This window comes from Lepidochelys olivacea (assembly GCF_965140295.1).
Source record: "Lepidochelys olivacea isolate rLepOli2 genome assembly, chromosome: 10".
Lineage (NCBI taxonomy): Eukaryota > Metazoa > Chordata > Testudines > Cheloniidae > Lepidochelys > Lepidochelys olivacea.
Genome location: NC_140420.1, coordinates 82,677,410 through 82,700,922, shown reverse-complemented (window position 1 = coordinate 82,700,922; position 23,513 = coordinate 82,677,410). Strand labels below are relative to the sequence as shown.

Here is a 23,513-nt window from a genome sequence, read left to right as displayed (position 1 = left end):
AGGGGACAGGGGCAGGAAGGGCACTTCCTCAGACAGGTGGGGCGAGGGGGAGAAGGTTAGTCAGTGTGGGGCTTTCCGAAGGGCTTTCCCTTGCCTCCTGCTAGCCTCAACGCCTGGTGGGATCAGGGCCTAACAATTCAACTCTCTGGGTTTCGGGGGAGTGGGGGTAGCGCAGATGCAAGCAAGACTGGGTTCGAGGAGCTTTCCCGCAGTCCCGCCCCAAGTATCTTTGTGCCCTTGTGCCCCGGCTCAGCAGAACCTCTGTCCTAGTGCTTCAGAAAGAGCAGGGGACTCTAGCCCAGATGGCAGGGTGAGGTCGTGCCTCTCAGAGCTGGGGACAGGATGGGGTGCACGTTGCACCCTGTAGAAGGCTGTAACAGGTATCTACAGCTCTGTGTGTTCCCTGAAGCCCCAAATGCAGGCAGCGTCTGGGGACAGGCTAACCCAGCATGTAACTCTGCCTTCAGTGAATTCTGGAGCCTCGAAGGAGAATACTTGCAACAGCTCAGATCCTTAGGGCTGCAAAGGGCCCTGACTCCCTTCCCTTTCAGCAGCCACTATCCCTCCACATACTTTCACTGTTGACACAACAGGCTCTAATGGCTCCTTTCAAGGAGTTACTGCCTTTGAGTAAATAACTTACTGCTTAAAATGACCCAAACAAATACGGGAGAGGGAAGCAGGTAATTCAGACTGCAGCCAAACCCCTGTAATTTCCCCTCTGTGAATGGACAATGTGGTGCAAGGATAAAACAACCCCATTGTTCCCAGGCCCCCAGCAGAGCTGAGCTCAGAACTGCACAACTAGGAGTCCCCCAGCTGTTGTTGGCCGAAACCAAATTCCTCTTGTTTTCTCATGTTCTGTAGTCCATGGTCCAGTGTAAACTCAAAGCAAGCCACTGCCTTCAGAGGAGTTTTTCCAGTTCTTTGCCTAGCCGCAGGGAGCAGAAATTGGCCCTGCAACTTCATCATTTCCAGCACTGGCCTATGGGTCCCTGGCCATGCAGCGGCCCCACAGCCATCCTCCGGAGGAAACGGTGTGTTAGGTTTTCATTCAACCGTACCTGGGATCTGTTTCTGAGAGAGGCCCAAGTCTGTGGCTGTTCTCCATACTGAAACTGGGACCTCCTGCAAGGGTAGGAGGTGGACACCCTCTCTCTGCCCCCTGTTTTCAGGTATACCTGAATATTCAGGTCCTTCTTTCATTGGGTACCTTGTGTCCAGATCCATCAGGCCTGACTGTCTCTGCTGCACTGAAATCCTTGTGTGCTCTGAGCCATTCTGGGAAGCCTTGGCTGGAACAGGCCCCAGCAGAAAGCCTGATCGATTAGACCTTGCAGTGGGTTCTGCCTCAGTTGGGTGCAGGATGTCGCAGCAGGGAATTGTGGCTTTTCTGATGTAGCAAAGGGAGGGTCAAAGGGAGGTACTTGGCTGAGGAAGTGGTAGCTTCAAAGGGATTCGGATAAACATCAAAAGCCTTGAATGCTTCTTCACAATCACCCCACCCTGTCACCAGTGCTAGTATTCACCCGCCCCTCAGGGCTTTTAACTTGGGTCGCAGGGCAAGTTTATAGGCACAGCATGGTGCTGATGCAAGGCAGCACTCTCCACAGACCCAGCAGCAGGTTCATGCTGAGGGTCCAAGCTCAGGCAGCTCGTGTCCTTGTGACAGGCACTGGCAAAAGTCTGCTTGGTGTGCTTTAAAATAAAACACCACTCACCTGGCTGGCTTTTCCTTTCTCTTCTGTACTCCTCTTATCGGGCGGGAACTGATACCTTGTCAGCAGAGCTGCTTAACAAGCTGCAGAGGTACAGCCTGCCGGGCGTTATTCCCGGGGGTGCGACGCTTCCAGTGAGAAGTAACGTGTTCTCCTTTCTATTGCTAAACAGAGTTAGAAAAAAACAGATCCGTAACCCGCCCCCAAGCCGGCTTCCCTGTGTGCTGCCACGGTGGAGGCAGCATTAGCCAGGGCGGAATTGGCCTCTTTGTTTTAGGGAATGGGTAGAGTTGCAATGAATCTGGACACTAGAAATGTCGCTGTTTTGTGGGGGCCTGGGGCGTTTAGGGGAACGGTGGCTCTTCCTTGCTAGATGCAAAGCTCGTAACAATGGTCCTGTTCCATTTGGAAGTCTGGGCGCTTGGTTAATAGGCTAGCTCAGAGATACTCAGACCTCAGGGTTTCAGGAGCCAAATTAGTAATCAGCATTACCCAAAAGAGCAGCAGATGTGGGAATTAGTTTCATTTACTATAGAACTATCTAGTCCTATTTAAACAGTATGACATGTATATAAATAAATAAAACACAGGCACCCTGATCGGTTAATATTTAAATCATGCAGTGTTTTGCAGCAGATGATACTAAAGAGCTGCAGGAGACAACATTAAAGAGCCACTTGTGGCTCGCGCCCCTCAGTCTGAGTATCACTGCGCTGGCTAGAATACTCTAGTAGAAGTGCAAATAGACTTAACCACCTGTTTTTCTTTTTACTGCCAAATACCTTAAAATTACTCCCCAGCAAACAAGCAGGAACTGCCTTCTGAGGCAGCATAAAAGGATAGCTGGACCCTTTTCCTTTCTTCCCAGATCATATCAGTTTTAACATCTGGCAAAAACAAGCCTCAGAGTTGTTGTGCTGGGTGTATTTCCCCCCCTTGTTCTGCTTACATCTCAGAAATGCCAGATTCTCTCGGTAATGTGGATTGCCGGGAATGAAATGGAACCCCCCAAGTGATGTCTTTCAAACACCTATGCTATTTATCCCTGGCTCAGAGGGCTGCAGTTATAAGCTCTGCCCTGTGTCTGTGCCTCCCTCCCTTCAGTCTGACTCTTCCTAGCATGGATTCTCCTTGCAGACAGAAGAATATGGAGTTTTAATCCAGTTTAATATTCCCCCATAATGTTCTGAGTGCGTGAAGCAGGCTCTGCCCCTTCCAGAGACTCCTCCCAATGTCACATGACCATTTAATATCTGCATAACATGCCGTTTCCCATCAATTGCTTACCGCTGATTTTATTGCAGCAGCAGCAGCTCCAGGCCCAACACCTCTCCCATGCTGCTCACGGCCCCCCGGTACAGCTGCCTCCTCACCCTTCAGGCCTTCAGCCGCCAGGAATCCCTCCCGTCACGGGGAGTAGCTCAGGACTGCTGGCTCTTGGGGCCCTTGGGAGCCAAGCCCACTTGACCGTTAAAGATGAGAAAAACCATCATGACCTGGATCACCGAGGTGAGAACAAAAGGCCTTACAGATACATATTCTTGTCTCCCTCTCTCTTCGTCTCTGCGCCTCGGGGCTCTTCAGAAACGCTCCTAAGCCTCTGACGGGCAATGCTACAGCAAAAGCATTGATGGGCTTCTGTGACTCCTCTAACAACCAGGGACCGAACCCTGGGGCACCCTCTGCTCCTGCAGGAGGCGCCAGACCCTCCTAGCACAGAGACCGCTCATCTCACGGCACCCTCTAGAGATCTCCACAGCTTCCCACCCTAGGGGACTTGCTTGGCTTCTGCAGTGCAGCCGGTTGGTCTTTGCACTGATGGGATCCCGCTGCATAGGGGAAGCCGTGGACCGTCTCTTCTGTTCCATCTGTGCCTTGTAGTGGCGGCTCTGGCCTGGCTATCTAGGTGGTAGGGGCTGAGGGTTTGTTCATTAACCCTCTGATGTGCTTGTATGGAGCAAAGCTCCTTCCAGGTGGTCCCTAGTCCTTTCCCCCCAGGGGTTGGCCCAGCTGACTATAATGGATCTGGGCAGAAAAAATAGAACCGAGCAAGGCAGCGCTTAAAAAATGTGTTGGAGGAGAACATGCACTGGGATGCACTAATTCCTTTTCCCGACCATTGAACATTTCTGATGCAGAACTGGATCGGCAGCGTGTGCAGACTAAGGGTGAATTGCAGAGAGCGTGTCCGCTCCCCAGAGTTCAGCGGCAGGCGCTAGGCTCTCCCGGTGAGTGGGTTGGGTGGAGACGTTTAACGCCAATTAAAAATAGACTGGCATCCACAATGGGTCGTGCTGCAGATGTCAGAGCAACCACTTGCCACATAGGGAGTTTGCTACATCCCGTATGTGTATTTTAAACAAAAAACAAAACAAAAAAATCACTGCAAAGGTGTTTTATTTTTGTCTCCCTAAGGATAATGGGAAAAGAAACTACAGCACTGCAGTTATATTAAACAGGTACTTACCTGGCGAACTCAGAGTTGGCTCTAGTATAGCTTCACGGTAGCTCTGGCATCATGTACCCCGAAGTTTCGTAGCGGAGTAACAGGTTGGAAAAGTCAGTCTTTTATTTTTATTTTGACTGTATGCCTTACGCTGGAAAATAAAAGTGAGGGTAAGTTTTATATGGTGACTAATACCCCTTGGGGATAAGCCAACCCAGCCCCTGAAATTTTTGGCTGGGCCATCAGGGCTACCCCATTTGTTACACAAAGGGCCATGGGCTTGGTCCTCTGCCCTGAGCAGGAGACTCTGTTCCTGAGGTCTTGTCCCAAAGGCGCTAAGCCAGGGGGCAATAATTATGTTTTGTCAAGGTCCAGACTCCAGAGAACATTCAGAAAACAGCAAAACAATAATAAGTAAATAAAAAGATTTTGGGGTCTGTTCCAAAGCATCTGGCGATCCAGATTTGGCCCATGGGCCACCTATTGACTACCCCTGCACTAAGCCAATGTCAAGTTGACTCTGTGGGGACTAGAGTTTTCAGGGAGTCTGGGTATTTCCAGTGTGAGCCCCCAAGTCAGCCTGGCTGGCTGGTGTAGAACATTCTCTGCAATTCACCTGTTGTCAATGACAATGACAGCATATTTCAGAGACCTCAATTGCTCGAAGGTGCCTTTCTCCTCTTACTAGCCAAATCCTGAGTTCATGTTTGGAGCAACTTATTTCCAATGGGGAAAAAAAAAGTTTAATTTTCTTGGGCCCTGAGGTGTTTTCTTTGCCCGTGTGTAATAGTGAGCATGGTTTGGTGACACACTTTTGTAGCAATTTGACCTTATGCTGCCTGATTTTCCCCTGCTAATAGTCTGATTTGTGTCCATAAGTTTATATGCAGGCCTATTCTTGGAGGCTTAGTTGATGCCTTTCCTAAAATCAGGGCCCCTCGCTCCATTTGTGGGACCTAGTCCTAATTGTGTAATCTATTTGAGGATCCAAAATAGCTATACTGTACACACTCAGATGCTTTGCAAGTGTCGTCCTTACGAGCTCCTTACAGGTGGCAGTGAGAACACTCCAACCAGCTTTATATCTAGATATGGACACAGCAAGAGTTATTGCTTAAAAATGGCTGCCAGGGCTTAATGAATCATATGAAACTGCACAGTCTCTCTCTAATTGCAAGAAATCTGCTTGGAAACTTGCACTCGTCTGGAAATAAACAATGCTCCCTGCCAAAGTCATTTTTTTTAATCACTAGAGATAATAAGAGAATCTTTGTAGAACAAAAAATGGTGGCATCAAGTCAATTACAAACCAGTACAGTGCTGGAGGAGTTCCACACTTCTCTGCTCTCTATTAATATATCAAGATCTCACGTCTCTTCCCCCTAGACATATCAACTTTTAGAGTAGTTATCTTGTGCTTCTACTAACCTAGGAGGTTCTATTGTCGTGGGTATTTTTTCCCTGTGAAAGCTTCAGGAAAAAATTATTGGAAGTTATTATCAAATTACATTCATTTTTTTTCTACATGAGTTTAAATTGTCAGGCAAACTAGTGGGAGAATGGGTCTATTTATGTATAAATTAATGACTAAACCTCTGACCACATCCCGTTAAAGTGGCAACACTTATCTTTGTAATTCTACAAAGAGGATGAGTCTGGATGTTCAGTATCTTCGCCTCCTGGATTTATGACTTAACATGTGTAAATAGTTTAGTTCCTGCCATTTCTCTTTGTATTTCAATGCATTTCCCCTTAGACACTGTTTATTTTGCCATATAATTCACTTAGACAAAAAAAAAACAAACAAAAATAAACGGGGGGGTGGGGGAATATTGGGGGTGTGTGATTGAGCAAGGGAAGCTAATTTAAAATGAAAAGAGCCAGAAACGCTTTGATTGAATTAAGCCAGAAGTCGCATGTGATGAGGAACTGCGGGGTTTATTTTCTGTTAAGACTTATTTGAACTTGTTTTATTTTTCTGTCTTCTCTTTATCTTGGCTGGGACCTTACCTCTGACACGGGCCTCATTCCTAACAGAGCGAGACTCAAATGCAGTAAGTTCTGTTATGTTCTTTTTCTTTTTTCTTTTTTATCTTGGTTTCTGATCACTGTGCTCTTTTAATTTATCTATTGTTTTTAAAAGCAGACTTCCGGGGTTAGACTCTCTAGTGATCTCTGTTGGACCCAAAAAAAAAAAAAATCCTACGGGTGGAGCTAACTAAAATAGTTTGGTTTTTTTTGACTTTGACTATGTTCCGCTTCGGTTCTGCTGAAGTAAACATTAAGCAAATGCACATTGTCTTGCCGGTACACTCCTGTATGCCAGTTATGAGATTTGGTTTAAATCTTTTTGATTGCTGCACAGCTTTAAGATTCTGTTTCAATTGAATAAGCTTTGTGAATGAGTGCAGTCAAGTCTGTAGGGATAAAACTCCTTCAGCGATTAGGAAAGCTATTTTATTCCTGATCACTGTTCTATTATCTTGGGTCATCTAATCTGTTGGGATGGCTTTGGCTATTACATTGTGTTAAGTAGGACTTGGAAGGTCAAGCAGTTAACTAACCATCTAAATAGCAATGGTTGTGGGCAATTGTTGCCTCGAGCAGCTTTTTGTTAATTCTTGTTTTGACTTGGTTGCATCTTAGAAGACAGTCTTGGTGTTTGGCAAGAAAAGGGGAGGATGATTCCAGAGAGACATTTTTGCATGGGCAGAAACTAACACAAACCTGCTGCCGCACTTAGTTATTTTTTTCTTTAATATTTTTTTTGTTAAAGAACAGTCCACCCTCCTCCTCAGCCCTCTTTAATTCTATCCCCTTCCTCACCCCCCCCCCCGGCCCTTGCTTTGGGCCTTATCCCAAGGTACACAATGCTTTCTGTTTAAAAGAAAAGCTGGCAGGACAAAAAACAGTTGAGTCTTCACTTTGCACTGATTTCCTGTCATCCGTGCATAGCCGACTTTCACAGTGCAGAGACCACAAATGGGCCTTTTGAGAGTCAAATGCAGATGGAAATAAAAGTGCCATTTAAGGGGGGGCTGACGGGAGGGATTGGCCATCATTAAGTTGCTTGTTAAGGTTGTAGGGAACGGTGAGGGCGGGTTTTGTACGAAATATACAAATGTTTGGGCTCCTTTTTCTTTGGAGTTGGGAAAATGTTCCCGTTGGGGGTTTAATGTGAAGTATAAGCAAAACTAGATTCATTCATATTTCCTAGCCTGAGCAATAAAAAATATTTAGTTTCTTGGCTGTGCGCCAAGAAACAGCTGAATGGATCAATGCCTCTAAATGCTTGACATGATTCTCTGGTAGCTGCGAGCTTTTTCAGCATGACTGCCTGAGAAGAAAGGCCCTGGTGTTATCCAAAGCTGCTTATTGGGTACTGAGGAGAAACATGAACTGCTTTAGTTCTCCTTTTCAGACACCAAAGAAAAGGAAGCAGAGGAGCTTAAAAACATTTCTATGTAGCATGGGGTGGCAGGCACTCCTATAAGAAATGAAATGATGGTAATTTCTGCTGCAGCTTGTAGAAACTAATTGAATTGCGTCTGTCTGAGAACATCCCCAGTTTGCACTGCTGTAGTTAAAGGCCAAGTAACTGGTTTTTTTTCCATGCTAAATTCCGTTCTCAGAAGGCGGCTTCGCTCTGCCATTTTTGCTCTTAGCTAACGCTTGGCATGCAAGAGGCCTTGTTGGAGGAGCAAACGTATCGAATGATGTTTTCTGAGATCGGATGCTGTTGCTTAGAGGAAAAACAAAACAAAGCCCACCAACCTGACTACGTGACCATACTGACATCATGTCAATGTTTATTTTTAAAATCTTTTCTGCATGTCTTGTGGCTTGGCAGAGATCGGTTCCCAACGTGGTCCAGTTGCAATTGATGTAAAACAGTTCCAGTGTAGCATGTTGAGTCTTTTGCAGTTTGCCTTCTAATAAACCCAGCAGATGAAATCCTGGCTCCATTGAAGTCTATGAGAATTCTGCCACTGACTTAATGGGAACCAGAGTTTCATCCAGAATGCATAACTTCATCAGTATGACACTGCGGACCCTTTAGCAAGTCAGTAACCTTACTTGTGCACATAATTAAGGACTTCAGTGAGGCTCCTGGCCAGAGGAAAGTTATTCAGGTACTTGTGTGGTAGAGGAAATGAGTTCCCAAGAACTGGCTAGTTTTGGTGAGCTTTTTTTCAATGCACTCGAAACTCAGCAAGTTGTGCCACAAAGCTGTGGGCTGCTCTGCACCGACAGACCCCCGTGCCCCTCACAAAGCCCTGCTCATGTCCGACGGGCTCCATGCAGGCTCAGGGTCTGCCCACGTGGTGCTGTTTGCAGGATCAGGGCCCTGGTCATTGGAAGCTGAAGACAACTGTCCACAGTCCTACCCTACAGCATGTCAGGGCGCAGCTTCAGGTGTCCTTGTCTTTGTCTCTGTGTAGAGCTCAGTAGTGCAGGGTTGTCGGGGCTAGCCGGGCTGCTCACCTGCCAAAGTCTGTGTCGTGTCAGAGCCAGAGTGGGCTCCCAAGTGGAGAAAGCTGTCTTCTGACCTGGGGGGAGGAGGAGGCCAGGAGCAAGCCCCTCTGTTGGTGCCACATGGCCTGAAGAGAGGGGCACTCAAACAGGCAGGTCCCTGGCCCTGGAGGGCATGACCCCTTTAATTAGGCATTCGACATCCTTCTGTGTGATTGTAAAGAAAGCCATTGGATGGTGCCCTGAGCTCTCTTCTGGCTCCCATCATAGTTCAGCTGCTTGCATTTTGCAGGGCTATAAGAATTACATAAAAATAGCGTGTGTGTGTGCGTGCGTTCGTTCGTTCGTTTTGAGAGGGTCAGGGGTCTGCGTGTAAGAATCAGCCCTGTTCAGAGACCGTTTTAGCTGCTTTAAAAGCTGCCACTTCTGAAATCACTTGAAACTGCGATAACCCACTTAATGGGGAGCTGAACACCTTCTTGGATTTTTTTTCTGTGATTCCAGAATAATTCTGTCTCACCATCAGACAGCCTGAGAGCTAGTGAGAAACACAGGAGTTCTACAGACTACAGCATCGACGCCAAAAAGCGGAAAGCAGAGGAGAAGGACAGCATGAGCCGCTATGTAAGTCACAAGAGCTTTCTTGATGTTCCCTTAGCTCTTGTGCGTGTCTGAAAACTAGGTGTTCCAGCCAGATGGTGTAACATGGGGGAACGATCTCGTAGTGCAGGATAAGAGAGCTCCTTCTGTGACGGGTTTCTTTATAGTCATCTTGGCTACAGTTTTCAAAAGCACTGAAGTCCAGTTGCCTTTGAATGAGCTCTAGGCTCCAGAATCCCATGGGTGCTTTTGAAAATGCTACCCCTGACTGCTGGATTGGCGGAGTCGGCTCTTCTCGCAGTAGGGTGACTTTCTGTTTGTTTCAGGACAGCGATGGTGACAAGAGCGATGACCTGGTGGTTGACGTCTCCAATGAGGTGAGCATGGGTGTCGTTTTTCAAGGCTGCTGCTTTCGCTCTGGTTTAATGCTGACTTGCGGGGGGAACTGAGGCACCAGACCTGGTGTGCAGGCCTTAAATCTCCATCACAAAGCATGGTCTAGTGCTAGGAGGCCTTGCCTTGCCTTTCTCCGCTTCCTTGTTCTTTCCAAGAGCGGCCATATTGAGACCCATGTACTGTGTCCCCACAGGAAAGGGATCGCTCAGGCAGTGGCAGGCCCAATCCTGAGCTGGAGAAGGCTGTCCTGTTCCCAGGCCTGTCCTTCCCTTGGCCTCTCCTGGCTTAGCCCCGACAAGGCGTTGATCAGTGAGACTTGTCCATGCTTCTGTGGTGCGGACACAGAGTTGCTACGCGTTGTATTGAGGCCTGTCCTGCTGTAGCTCTCTTCACACAGGCCACTGCTTTGATACCGGCTTTGAACTGAAGCCCAGAAGTGAAAGGAGCTGTGTCCCCTCCCACAGCCAGTCCCTTTCCCCCCTTAGTTTAAACGTTCTCTCTTTGGGCTACCTTAAACTCAGGCCCTTCCCGCTGTATCTGAATGTGAGGACAGCATGTGAAACAAAGAATTGCGTGGTCAGCATGGCCATGACCCTCCTGCGCTTTAAAAACCCTGACAAGTGGGCACTTGAAAGCTTTCCCCCACCTCTGCCACTGGCCGGGTGCTAAATGGCGTCCTGTCTTTAGGATCCAGCTACACCCCGCGTCAGCCCAGCCCACTCGCCGCCTGAGAACGGGATAGACAAAACCCGAGGGCTGAAGAAGGATGCTCCGAACAGCCCTGCTTCGGTCGCCTCGTCCAGCAGTACGCCTTCCTCGAAGACTAAAGACCTGGGCCATGTAGGTGGATTGGCGCCAAGTACACGGCAGCCAGGCGCTGGGGGGAGGGCTGGGGCTGTCCCGACCTCTGGAAGGAGGCTGGTTCATGTGGTGTGCAGAGTTGGTGTCTAAACCTCTCAGCCACGTCTTCCCAAGGGAAAGGTGCGTTCTTAGCTCAAGCTTGCTGGCTTGAGGCGATACCCCAGTGAGGACAAGGCAGCATGTTGTCGTCCCGAGAGACCGGCTTTTAATGTGACCCTGTGAACTCAGTGACAATGACACACTGCCTTGTCCTCACGGGGATTTCACCTCCAGTCCGTGAGCTCGAGCCAGGCATGCACCTTTCCTTGAGTTGCTCCTCAGCGCTGCCGGGGCCTGAGGCAGGGCAGCAAGGCGCAGTGAAAGGAGAGGGGTCTCTTCGTGCTGATCACTAAGCCACATCTCTTCTTGGGTTTTCTTCTTTCTGGCCAGAACGACAAATCGTCAACGCCTGGGCTCAAGTCAAACACTCCTACGCCAAGGAACGAAGCCCCAACTCCCGGGACGAGTACCACTCCAGGCCTTCGGCCTATGCCGGGCAAACCAGCGGGCATGGACCCACTGGGTATGTGCTTTTGGGGGAGAGGCCTAGATTTGCTATGTGATAGCGAGCACAGTGCGGCCCTGATTCTGACCGGGGCCTCCTACGCTCTAAATGCCAGAGGGTTTGATGGTTTATGGCATTGGCCGCTGCAGAGCTGTATAACCACCTTTGTGGTGCTGGGCGCAGAGCTCTGGAGGAGTTTGCAGACCTAACGTGGCAAATTGGCCAGGGCCGCCCCAATTTCCAGCGAGCCAAAGGGAAGGACACAGCATGTGCACGCTCCTTCCTGCTGCCGCGGGGAGGAGGAGAGCTTGGACCAAATTCAGAGCTGCTACAGCTCCCCCTGAAACCAGCGACATCCGCACCCGCGTACGCCGGGGCTGAACGCCGAGAGCCGCACTGCAGTCTCCGTTGCCGTGGTGTCAGAATGGCGGCAGTGTGCTGCCACGTCACCAAAACGTGCCGGGGAGGTTGGAGGCCAGCGTGTCAGGGCCTGTCCCGGGCTTTGCTCCTCCGGCATGTGGAGCTCCCCAGCTCTTCACCCACCACACGCTGCTAGTTTGTGCCTTAACGGTCATCCCGTTAGAGCCGCCCCGTCCCTGCCCATTTCCAGGGAGACAGGAGCATGGGGCGGGGGTGGGATGCCCCAAGGAGTCAGGTATTGTGGATTTAGTTTAGCAGGCTAGAACTTTCCCAGGTTTCTGGTAAGTGAATCTAGTGGTGACCAATTTCCTCCTCTCCAGCGTCTGCCCTGAGGAACCCCCTATCCATCGCTGGCTCCTATGCGGCTCCCTTCGCCATGATGGGACACCATGAAATGAACGGCTCTCTGACGAGCCCGGGGGCCTACGCGGGGCTCCACAACATCCCGCCCCAGATGAGTGCCGCGGCCGCTTATGGCCGATCGCCAATGGTGAGCTTCGGAGCTGTACGTAGACCTTTTAGCTCCTTCTCTGGTCACGCCGGGGCCGGGCGCGTCGCGGCGGGGTGGGGGACTTCCCAGCCCAGGCAGTCTAGAGTGCAGCAGGCAGCTGCCAGCGTGCTGAACTCTGGGCTCTCCCCCGTGGGGAGCGAACAGTCAGCTCTGGGCTCTCACCCAGTCGGCGTCTTACAAGCGGGGAGGGCGGTGGAGTGAGTCACTGCTATAAAGCCAGGTGCTTGCAGACAGCTGCTTTTGGTTCTGCTCCTCTGATGGGCTTTCGGAGAACAGCCTGGCTTCAGTGCCAACTCCTGCAGTGTAAACCCAGCAAACCTCAACACGGGGACTGCGGGAGCCGGGAGAGCCGCCTCTGTCTGAACCGAGAGCTGCTGAGCACTGGCCTGGAGTTAGCGGAAGCTGCCATGGCACCGCGCCGCTGGGGACCAGCCCCGGCACCTGTTTGCAGGGGCGTGTAAATCCGAGCACAGGCCTTGATCTCAGCTGTTTTCGTGGGGCCATATTCTGGGGTCCCTGCCCGTTATAACCAGTCCAGACCCAGGCTCTCCTGTAGGTTTGTCGAGAGCTTGCCTGAGTATGGGCTGATTAGCACATGGAGAAAGGACCTTGGCATTGGCCATAGGGTTCCTTGCCCATCTGGAAGCAGCGGGACATTGGGGAACACCTGTTCCCACTGGATTTCCACTCCAGTCCTGCAGATCCCCAGACCCTGGGTAATCCTGGCAGTAGCTTCCCATTTCTGGGGAGATGAACAATAATAATTGCACACTGATTTGTCATCAGCTGTCCTAGGGGCATGAGGAGTGATGTGAAATGCAAAAAGCCAGGGAAAGCCCGTACTCATCTGTTCCCCTCTGCACACTCCGATGCCATGTGGGAGTTGGCTCAGTCTCGCTGCTGGTGTGTGTCAGAAGCGGGGACTTTTCATTCAGCAGCCAGCATCTGAGGCTGTTTCTGTCTGTCTTACAGGTCGGCTTTGACCCCCATCCGCCCATGAGGGGCCCCGGTCTCCCCACAAGTCTTGCGTCCATACCCGGCGGGAAGCCGTAAGCCACCCTTTCTGTTCCTGTGCTGTTATGGTTAGGTGACATGGGGCGTTTGCTTCCTCCTCCTGCCACCACTTCCATGCTGCTTTACTCCTCTACGTGCCCCTTGCCCCGTTCCCGCACCCCACCTCCCAGCCCCAGCCAGAAACAGCGCAGGCAAGTGGGTGCTGCCCAGCCTTAGTGCGAAAGATACGTGGCTTCTTCCAGAATGCTCGATGCCTTGTCCCCGGGTTTGCAGACAGTCCCGCCCCTGGGAGCACAGAGTGCACAGCTGAACATTTTCAGAGCTGCAGGGACCATCAGAGATTCCCAGGCCAGAAGGGACCATTGTGATTGTCTAGTCTGGCCTCCTTAGCGTCCTCAACATCCCCATGGAAGTCAGTGACTGGCAGATGTGCTCCCTGTGAAAGGGAGCACACAGCCCAGACATCAGAGCAGTCAAGCAACTACATGATGACTGCAGGTTCTGTGCCATGTGTGTAAACCTCTCTCCTGGCCTAATTCCCCCCCTGCCTTCGTCCTCCTCCTACAGAGCCTACTCATTTCACGTAAGCGCTGATGGGCAGATGCAGCCGGTCCCGTTCCCCCACGATGCCCTTGCTGGCCCTGGCATCCCAAGGCACGCTCGGCAGATCAATACGCTGAGTCACGGGGAGGTGGTATGTGCTGTGACTATTAGCAACCCAACCAGACACGTGTACACCGGAGGAAAGGGATGTGTGAAGATCTGGGATATCAGCCAGCCGGGCAGTAAGAGTCCCATTTCACAGCTGGATTGCTTGGTAAGTTGCAGGCGGAATATGCATATGGGTGCTAGTGTCTACCGATGCTTTGCTGTGTGTGTTCTTGCTAACCTGATCCGTTCTGACTAGTTTCAGAACCATAGTGAGCTTGCTCATGCTGACCATGCAGAAAGAATGTCACTTACTTTCCCCTGTGCCTGTTACAAGACGAGTTGGACAAGAACCTCCCGGTAACTCTAGCACTGTTGCTTATTCCTGCAGAACAGAGACAACTACATCCGTTCCTGCAAACTCCTCCCTGACGGCCGCACGCTTATTGTGGGAGGGGAAGCGAGTACGCTTACAATCTGGGACCTGGCTTCCCCGACACCAAGGATCAAGGCTGAATTGACCTCCTCTGCCCCAGCATGCTATGCTCTGGCAATCAGCCCTGATGCAAAAGTCTGCTTCTCCTGTTGCAGCGACGGCAATATTGCTGTGTGGGATCTCCACAACCAGACACTGGTCAGGTGAGTCTTTAGAAATGGATGTTGCGAAGACACCAGTGTGAAGGTATGTAAGGTCGGTGTCTGGAATTGTGTGCTTTTCATACCAAAACGTTAATTTTGAACAACATTCTTGGGTTGTTCAAGACGACAAATGGCAGAAAGACTGGCAATAAGTGAAAGGAAATAGTGTTAGTTTAGGTTAGGGGTGCAATATATAAATTGTGATCAGAGCTCAAACTGGGCCAGTGTCCACTGGCATCTCTCTCAAGCTTCCTTCTTGTTCTCACGTCTCAGCTTTCATTGAGAAAGGAAAGTGAGTTTCTAGCTGCTACGAAACCTTGAAAATGGGAACTGAGTGCAAACCGGTGGAGGTGTCAGAGCCTGAAATGTTAGCTCTGAGAGATGGGAGAGGTTGATTTTGTGGGAAGAGCTCAGGAAAGCACGACTACTTCTTTCCCCAGTTAAGTCCCTGCCAGTACTCGGCCTGCAGAACAGACTGGAACTGGTGCAACTTCATTTGTTGGATTGCATTGTCTCACACACAGAATTTTCTTCTATATAAACATGGCATCCAGGTTCCTTATCAGTGACTGTCTCGACCTTGGAGTGACTGTACAGATACCGATGAGCTGTTGTTGATCCCTGAATGTAACACAAATGTTGAGAGAGAGACAAATGTGTGTGTTTGAGATTTCTAAAGCCCTTCCTCTTGCGTGTTGGATTTTGGCTTCTCAGGCAATTCCAAGGCCACACAGATGGCGCAAGCTGCATAGATATCTCGCATGATGGTACAAAATTATGGACAGGTGGTCTGGACAACACAGTGCGTTCCTGGGACCTTAGGGAAGGAAGACAGCTCCAGCAACATGACTTCACTTCCCAGGTAAGCGCTGGGTTTCTCTTGCCTCTGGAGGAGGGAAGACTGCCCGATTCCGGGCTGTTGCAAATTTCATAGTCTTGTGACTTTTGACGAATGGGGTGTTTCCTTTGGCACTGAGGTGGGCTGTTCTCTCGTCAGTGGGTTTAAAGTTATCTGGTATCACCAGTAGTTGGCTGGAGTTTGTGGCTGATTCTCTTATGTGTGTTGAAATGTCATTCCAGGATCTCCATGGCAACTGGCAGGATGCGTCTTAATATTCTTAGCAATCTAAAGGGGAGAGTGCCACAACCCTGGGACTTTGGGTGTCTTACACAGGTGGGGCAGAGGGGCAGACCCGACTGCCCTGCTGGAAGGTTTGCGTCCCTAGCAGGTTATGGGTGGTAGGGGAATGATGCTTTTCCTTGTTAGTGTACGGACTTGCAATGTCTTAATTAAACACCGTGGTTGTTCCTTTGTCAAGAAGTCAGTGACATGAGCGGTGGTTGCTATTAAGAAGCCAGCATTTGTCAACAGGTGCCACACAGTTGCCATAGGTAGGAACATGAGACTGGCCACACTGGGTCAGACCAGTAGTCTATCTAGCGTGGTACCCTGTTTATGACAATGTCAGGTGCCAAATGCTTCGGGGGAATGAACAGAACCAGGCAATTTATTGAGTGATCCATTCCCTGCCATCCAGTCCCAGCTTCTGGCAGTCGGAGGTTTAGGGACACCTAGAGCATGGGGTTGTGTCCCTGACCATCTTGGCTAATAGCCGTTGATGGACCTGTCCTCCATGAACTTATCTAATTCTTTTTTGAACCCAGTTATACTTTTGGCCTTCACAACATCCCCTGGCAGTAAGTTCCACAGGTTGGCTGCGCGTTGTGTGAAGAAGCACTTCGTTTTGTTTGCCTTAAACATGCTGCCTGTTAATTTCATTGGATTACCATCTTTAGGGGTAAACTAGTACCTCAGATCTTACTGTTGGTAAATGCTGTTGTCTTAATGGTGAGCAAACCCATGCTGGATTAACCTGGTCTGCTGCTGCTGTAATGATACGAATTCCCAACTTCCTATGGGATTTCCAGTTTCTATTTAACTGCACACCGAGTACCCTGAGGCTTACTCCAAATACCTGAGCCTGGGCCATTGTCGCTGCGCATCCGTTTCCACAGCCCCCATATCGCTAGTTACATGTGTAAATAAGTGCCTGATAAGGGAATAGAAATGGTGCGTTTCTGACGGCTCTGCTGAACACACGGCCTGTCAGGAGTTCCCACTGTGTTGACGCTTGGCAGAGGGAATCTGGCTGGCCTGATGCCATGCAGTCAGTGCCATCGTGGCTTCTAGGCCAGGAACGGGCAGGACTTAAAGCCCAGTTAATCTTGCAGCTTTCCAGGCAGAGTTTTCCTATGCTGGGAAATGTTGGAAAGACGCATTCTGTCCATCTCTGTAAATGCTCTGGCTAGAAACTCGTCCCTGGAGGAGGCTGCATTTGAGGCTACAGTGCTGGATTCAAAAGAAGAAAATCCCTTGTATCTTGTTCATGTGGGTCCTGGTTTTGTTGGACTCAAAATGTCAGTAGTTTAGGAGATTGAAGCAGACTCCTTCCAAACTCAGCAAATCACTTTTGTTCTGAGTTGTCGATCTTGCTGTCAGTTGTGGTAGCAAGGACACCCATTTAATATCAACCCAGGGCATGTGTGCCCCCCAGGACACGAGAGAGCAGAGGCCTTAATTTTTATTCAGTTCTACTGGAACTTGGAATAGCATAAGACTATAAATGAAGAGCAGGGAATTTTCTGCCATTCCAGGAAAACAATGCTCCTGACCCACTCCAGCTCCATCAATAGAAGGACCAGAATATCTCTCTGAACAAATCTGTGTGTGTTTAAATAAAAAGTTCCTGTTCCATGATGTGCCTTTTGTATTGATCCTCTGCTTTCAACAGAGCTGGAGTCAGTAATGCCTGGCTGCAGAAGCCATGGAAAATCCAGCAGTGCAGAAGCTTAGTCTTGTATTTAATTGCACTGAAGCTTACATTAGGAAAAACAGGATAATCAGTGTTTAGTTCCTGGTTACTAAGATTCTGAGTGTGCATAGGAGAAAGGGCCTGCAGTTTCCGGGATAATTCTCCATTGATTTTTTTTTCCCCCCTTTCATTTAAGTAGATCAATTCATATGTTATGTAAACAGTTTTCTTCAGCAAGTACTGCTACTGGACTCCCTGTCACCAGGGTTTGAAGAATTTGTAGCTTTGGGTGGCGATGTAAATGTGTACTCTTCTCGGGTGGGGGAAATTCATTGTATGAAACCGGGCTTGTGTTTCGGCCAGCCCCAAAGTGTGCAGTTATTTCTGTTGCTGTTAGGTTAGGACTAGTCGTATACCGGGCAGTACTCAGTCAGGAGGAAAATACTTACACTTCAGCAACCTAGGAGAGGCATTTTTAGGGGACTGGGTAGTTCTGGCTACAGAAATCTTCGCCACTAGGTTGCTTGTTTAAATCTGGGTAAGGTCTGCAGTGACTAAAAATGGGACAGTTGATGGTGTGAGTTTGGGCCCTAGCTGATGGGTGCCCACATCACAACTGGCATCGGAGTAACTGTCTCAGCTGCTTCCTTGTTGTGGCAGTGACCCCAGCGTGGTCGCGGCCTGCTGCATGGGCAGGGTGGAGAAGCATGGCATGCACATGAGCAGACCATGGCTGCTCTCTGGGTAAAGGAGCACCCTGGTGGTCTCCAGCACAGCCTGGGGGGTCTGTTACCTTTGCTCTTTACAAAACCCAGGTCTGTAGCAAGGTGGGTTGCAGAAGGTTTGGCAAATCCAGGAAACTGATTGGCTGGCGAGGGGATGAACGACTTGAGTTTTGAGACTGTTTGAATATCCCTTTAGATCTTCTCGCTCGGTTACTGCCCCACTGGGGAGTGGCTTGCAGTGGGCATGGAGAGCAGCAACGTTGAGGTGTTGCACCACACCAAGCCGGATAAATACCAGCTTCACCTGCACGAGAGCTGCGTCCTTTCACTCAAATTTGCCTACTGTGGTAAGTTACCTCTGGGTTAGTTAAGAGCTCTGGTCCCATTGACTTTAGCAGGGCTGCTTGTGTGTTTAAAGTTGGGCATATGGGTAAGTCCGGCTGAATTGGGACCTCTCTGAACCACCATCCTGAGCGTTTCCATAAGAGATTGTATATGTTTGGTCCATGGTATATTCACATGTGTAGACGACTTCCAGTAGGATTTGTAAGGAGGATGGTTAAATTGTAGGTTCCAGTTGTAAAACAACCTCCCTGCTCAATCAAATTGAAGGTGTGAAGTGCTAAGCAATATCACTGAAAACTGTGTTAATCAAAGTCCTGCCCACATGTTAACTCGCTAACCAAAGCAGAGGGAAAATGCACTGATTGGCAGCCAAGGCTTAGGTGTGGTGAATCGTCTTATTAAAAATTTCACATTTTGAGCTACCCCAGTTTGCTGCTATCCTCAAAGCAAAGCCAGTTGCCTTCTGAAGTGACAAGGCAAGCAAATGGTGATGGTAACTTTATCAAAGCGGTTGATTAAAAGGTACTAACAATAATAAAATGGCCTTTTCTGTTCTATAATCCTACGCTGGTACATATGTAGATAGCAAATACAAGGAAACGTGGTGTCACTTGCCAGGGTTCTGCCAGACCTTTTCATTGGTAGGTATTGTTAGTATATGTGGGCTCAGCTCAGAAATGGAGAGGGGCAATGCGTGACCTTCCCTATGGTGCATGCATTGATTTCACAGTCACTAATAATCTCCTGCTTGGGAGCTGACAGAGGCTTGGCTCAGAAAAGCCCCACCGTTGGAATAATGTTCCCATTGTGAAACTAACCTACACAATAGAAGTTGCAGCTTTTGTGTCTGACCTGCCCTGGTGTGGGGGAACTGACACCGTGCTTTGTGTGTTTAGGTAAATGGTTTGTGAGCACAGGAAAGGATAATCTTCTCAACGCCTGGAGAACGCCATATGGAGCAAGCATATTCCAGGTAAGAGGCTGCTCTTGCTTGGGCCTTTCAAACATCTGTCCCTCTTGTATGCAGCGAGCAGGGTTTGAGAGTGACCTCGGGTCTCCAAGCAAGGGGCTAACACCATTGTCTGTGCAGAAACTAAAATCTGGGCTCACCTACTGCGTGAACGGGGCAGATGTAACATCCCACTCTTCTGCAGTGAGGATAGGGATGTCTGCAAGCCGTCGGGTCAGTGTCTCACAGAAAACGTGTGGAGCTGAGAGGAGAACTCACTGGCTAAAAATGACTGGTAGTAAATATAAGTGAATGTGGCTGAAAGAACTTGACAGAAAAGCGCGTACTTTGGTGCCTCTGAAACTTTTAATGTATCACTGTTTTGCATGTAAATAACAGTAACTGTCTCATCACAAAGAAGCTTTTCTGCTTAGTCAAATGCAGTTGAAAGTGGAAGATCTAGAATCTGAGCTGAGTTTTTTCTTTTTTTCCCTTTTCCAGTCAAAAGAATCCTCGTCCGTCTTAAGTTGTGACATTTCAGCAGATGACAAATACATTGTAACAGGCTCTGGTGACAAGAAGGCCACAGTCTATGAGGTCATCTATTAAACAAGGATTTTAACAGGGCTGTCAACTCTGAATATTAGGCTCGAGTCTGACAAGACAATGGCAAAGTCCTTTCATTTTCCTACATCCTTCAGAAGAGCAGCCATGCATTGAGAGAGTGTTTCCTGCCAGGCTGTGTAATGTGGATCTTCATGGACTCAGAGTAATGTGCATGGACTGATGTATTTCAGCAATTTTTATTTTAAGCCGTGGCATATATGGATTTATTTGGCGGTCTGCAAATATGGCGCACAGTGAAACCCTCAACAAGTTTCATTTTGGTTTTAGGGTTTTCGTTGTTCTTTTGTCTGCGCTTTGGTGGCACTATAAAGGACTTATTTTTTATTGTGACTTTTTTTTTGCGCTCTATATAAGACTTGTGAAAAATGTAAATAACGGACTAGTAAATAGAATTGAAAGGGTGAGGTTAATCCTCCTGGTACACTAGTTGTGTATTTTTTATTTTTATTTTTTTTTTAATTTTTTTTGTCTGCTGTAATTGTATTCCACTGATGGGTTTGGTGGTGGCAATCCCCCCCCCGCCCCCCCCCCCCGCCCCCCAAAGTATCCATTTGAGATACTACTTTGACCTGCAGCTTGTAACCAGATTGAGCAGAGATGTCCACTGGTGAAAGTTGTTCCTACTGTCATACATGTGAATTGTTCAGTGTATTAGTCAAATGTTTGAACACTGTATGGACTGAAGTTCAATTGGTCAGATCTTCAGCTACTGATGTGACATCAGCAAAACAATCAAATTTTTATATGGATTTTTGTGCTCATATGTTTGAAGAAAACAGGAAGTCCATGTTCTAAGAAACTTCTGCTCAAGCCCTTCTTGATCTTCGGACATAAATGATGAGGAATAATTTCAAAGAAAGCATAGTAAAATTCAGCTCAGGGAGCCACAAAAGATAATAGCAACTTATGTGTTTTGTATTCAAATGAAAGTAAAGAATTAGAATTGATAACCTTTTAAAATACAATTCTTTTTTTAAAACAAAGTTTACTAACAAGTAGGGTTTGTGTGAGGTGGGGGCGAGGCGCTGTCTCTGGTAGGGGTCTGTGGCTTTATGGTCTTGTCACTTTTGGTATATTGGTTCCAACGGAGCAAAACCCATCCCCACACAGGCCAGTGTGTCAACATTTTGTACTAAAAGGTTAAATAAATAAATGGGAAATAAAAGTATTTGTGTAGCAGAAGTGCTCACCCTGTATTGTAGCATATGGAAGAGAATTTTTATACTACATTTTTATGGATTATTTTTTAATTTTTGATTTTAATCTGGTCAAAAGTAATTAGGGTTATGGTGAAAACTACCTGTTCGAAAGCGATAGTACAAAAGAAGAAACGGACGATGAAGTTGGAGATGTTCTTTAACATTCTGTTCTTGGACGTACATTCAGCATCATGTCTGAATTGCAAGTCATCAGCAGTACCCTCCAGCAGTAGCTATTGGTTTGGGGTGGGGGAGAACGTAGATTTGGGGGTGAAAGTAAACTTCATAGGAATTTTTTCCCCAAAGTCTCACATTTTAAGGTTGGACTTTTTCCCCCCAGAACAAAAACAAGGGAAATTTCAAAGGCAAAAGTGTGTACCCCATGAGACTTTAGTGGTGATGCACCTCTGATTCCAAGAAACTTGCCTGTCGTGCAAAAAGTGTGAATTTTGATTTGTTATGCACTGTCACAAAAAGCTCTTAAGTAAAAAAAAGCATCTTTTTAAAGAAAAGAGTGTTTTTGAAGTGCAGTTATGTTTAGAAAAATGACTATGTAAAGATGGCACCGTGTTCAGTGGATCTGCTTTCTATGCATAGGAGAGTCAGATCTGCTTATTTTGAATGACTGCACACTTTTACTTTTTTCTGTTCACTGTATTGTTCCTCGGTGTGATAGCAGAAGGAGATGGATTCTTTTATGGCCTGCTCATCATCCGCGGAATGATTTTAGTAAGTTCCAGTTGCAGGATCATTATTACCGGTGATAATGTGAGAGTGCTAATGAACCCAGCTTGTCTCTCAGACCCCCATGTGAATTAATCCATTCAGAATCAATGAACACAGAGCCAGAGAGTGCCATGTTTAGAGTCACTTTTCAGTGTACAAGCCACACTTTACAACTAACTTGGAATGAGTTGGAAAGGCTTAGAGGGTTTTGACTTTGAGTGAAAATTCCCACTTTAAACACCACAAGCTAATGTCCTAAAATGGTTATTTGCAAGTTGGTGCTTTTTAAATAATAAAAAAAAAGATAGTGGGTGTAGCTAAGTAGGCGGAGGGTTACTAAGTCATACTGTCTCTACTTTACACCAAAGGATGTAGCAGAATATGTACAGCTGTTAATAACTACAACCGGTTTTGTAAAAAAAAAAAAAAGAAAGTAAAGAGAGAATAAAAACTAAATGTAATGAAGCTCAAATGAATACCAAGTGTCTATAAACCATTTGCTCTCTGAAAACCTGCACTGAGTTGTTAATAAAAACAAACAAACAAAATGGCCTTTGTTATTCTTACCGGCGGTGAGAGCCTGGCAGGTCAGCTGATGGAGGAGAAACCTAAGTTCAGGATCTCGGTTTCCTACTCACCATAGTCACGGGCTGGGCCGCTGCTGCTAAGGTCGGGCCTGATCCAGAGTCCCTTGAAGTCAATGGGAGTCTCTGCATTGATGTTGAAGAACTCTGGATCAGACCCATAGTGCTGGGGGACCCCCAGATGAATGTGCACTGTTTTTCTGTTGTGTGAAGGAGTAACTAAAACTTCCCATTTAGGTCATGAGCACAGTGGCTGGGAAGCAGGACTTGCTGGGAAAGTGAGGAAGCAGAGATCAAAGGACCAATCCCCCAGGCCAGCTCCTGCTCTTGATGCTGTATCCCTGTTGCCACCGTAGAGTAGCAGTTCAGAGCATGTGGCTCATGTTGCCTGCTCCCAAGGGGACTGGTGGGTAATGGGTGTGACTGTTCAGTATTACCAGATGTAAATGACTGCTGAAGTCAGCTGTGAAAGACAAACCAACAGCAAAATATATTAGAGCTGCTAAATGAGACTTCGAAGTACCTCTGCCAGCATTTTACTTTTTCCTTTTCCTGTGACAGATGTTTCTAAAATACATTTGGAATCAAGCACAAGTCATGAGAGCACTATAGCCAGGCCTCGAAGCTGGCTGCGTGCTCTAATCCAATAGATTTGGTGATGGGATTTCCTCCTCCACATTATTCTTTTTTTAAAAATTCAGTCTTATTTTCGAAAATATCTGTTCTGTACAGAGCTCCCACGCCCCTGGATGAAGAGACTACAGAAGTAACCTGGGAGGATGATTGCAACTGCTTCTAGTATTGGCAATACGGTGGTACCTGCTTCAAGAGACAGACGGAGAATTGGCTACCTACTAGTTTGCCTTTAATTAAAGGTTGAACAAAAATTAATACAGAAAATTTGGATACTTCAGAGTTCTTGGTGTGAGTTTCTCCTTAGAACCATCTTGCCCCAGTTCTGCACCGATCAATCCCGAGTCGATCTTGGTCTTCACAATCCTATGGATGTAGAATTAAGTTGGCAATTTAATTTTGGTTGATTGGTTCTGTGGCCTTGCACATGGGCAAACAGACACTACTCTGCCCCTTTGATACATAAATACCTGCTGCACTCCATGTGTTCTGTCCGGGTGGTGAACGAGGCGGCTGTTTCCATTGACAAATGGAGTAATGAAATGCTCAGGGCCATTTGCAGGGAGGGATCAGTCTTCGGGTTCTGTAGGCATGCAACCAAATCCTTATTTCTCAGAGGGGTGGGGATACGTTCTCCTCTGT

General features: G+C 47.9%; 1 protein-coding gene across 9 annotated transcripts in view; it reads left to right on the top strand.

Annotated features, from left to right (window-relative positions):
- Positions 1-20,213, top strand: part of TLE3 (TLE family member 3, transcriptional corepressor) — a 44,843-nt gene extending 24,630 nt beyond the window's left edge. For 2 of the 9 annotated variants that reach the window (XM_084641493.1, XM_084641490.1), the window contains exons 7-21: positions 3,026-3,227; positions 3,857-3,946; positions 6,202-6,218; positions 9,142-9,261; positions 9,564-9,614; positions 10,321-10,473; positions 10,924-11,056; positions 11,779-11,963; positions 12,942-13,018; positions 13,551-13,800; positions 14,023-14,270; positions 14,985-15,132; positions 18,005-18,155; positions 19,050-19,126; positions 19,604-20,213. In XM_084641493.1, the coding sequence (XP_084497619.1) occupies positions 3,026-3,227; positions 3,857-3,946; positions 6,202-6,218; positions 9,142-9,261; positions 9,564-9,614; positions 10,321-10,473; positions 10,924-11,056; positions 11,779-11,963; positions 12,942-13,018; positions 13,551-13,800; positions 14,023-14,270; positions 14,985-15,132; positions 18,005-18,155; positions 19,050-19,126; positions 19,604-19,711 (2,010 nt within the window). In that variant the 3' untranslated portion in view covers positions 19,712-20,213. Of the gene's footprint in view, positions 1-3,022; positions 3,228-3,856; positions 3,947-6,201; positions 6,219-9,141; positions 9,262-9,563; positions 9,615-10,320; positions 10,474-10,923; positions 11,057-11,778; positions 11,964-12,941; positions 13,019-13,550; positions 13,801-14,022; positions 14,271-14,984; positions 15,133-18,004; positions 18,156-19,049; positions 19,127-19,603 lie in introns of all 9 variants that reach the window. The other 7 variants (XM_084641492.1, XM_084641489.1, XM_084641496.1 and 4 more) reach the window with 5 other exon arrangements.
- Positions 20,214-23,513: the final 3,300 nt, after the last annotated feature.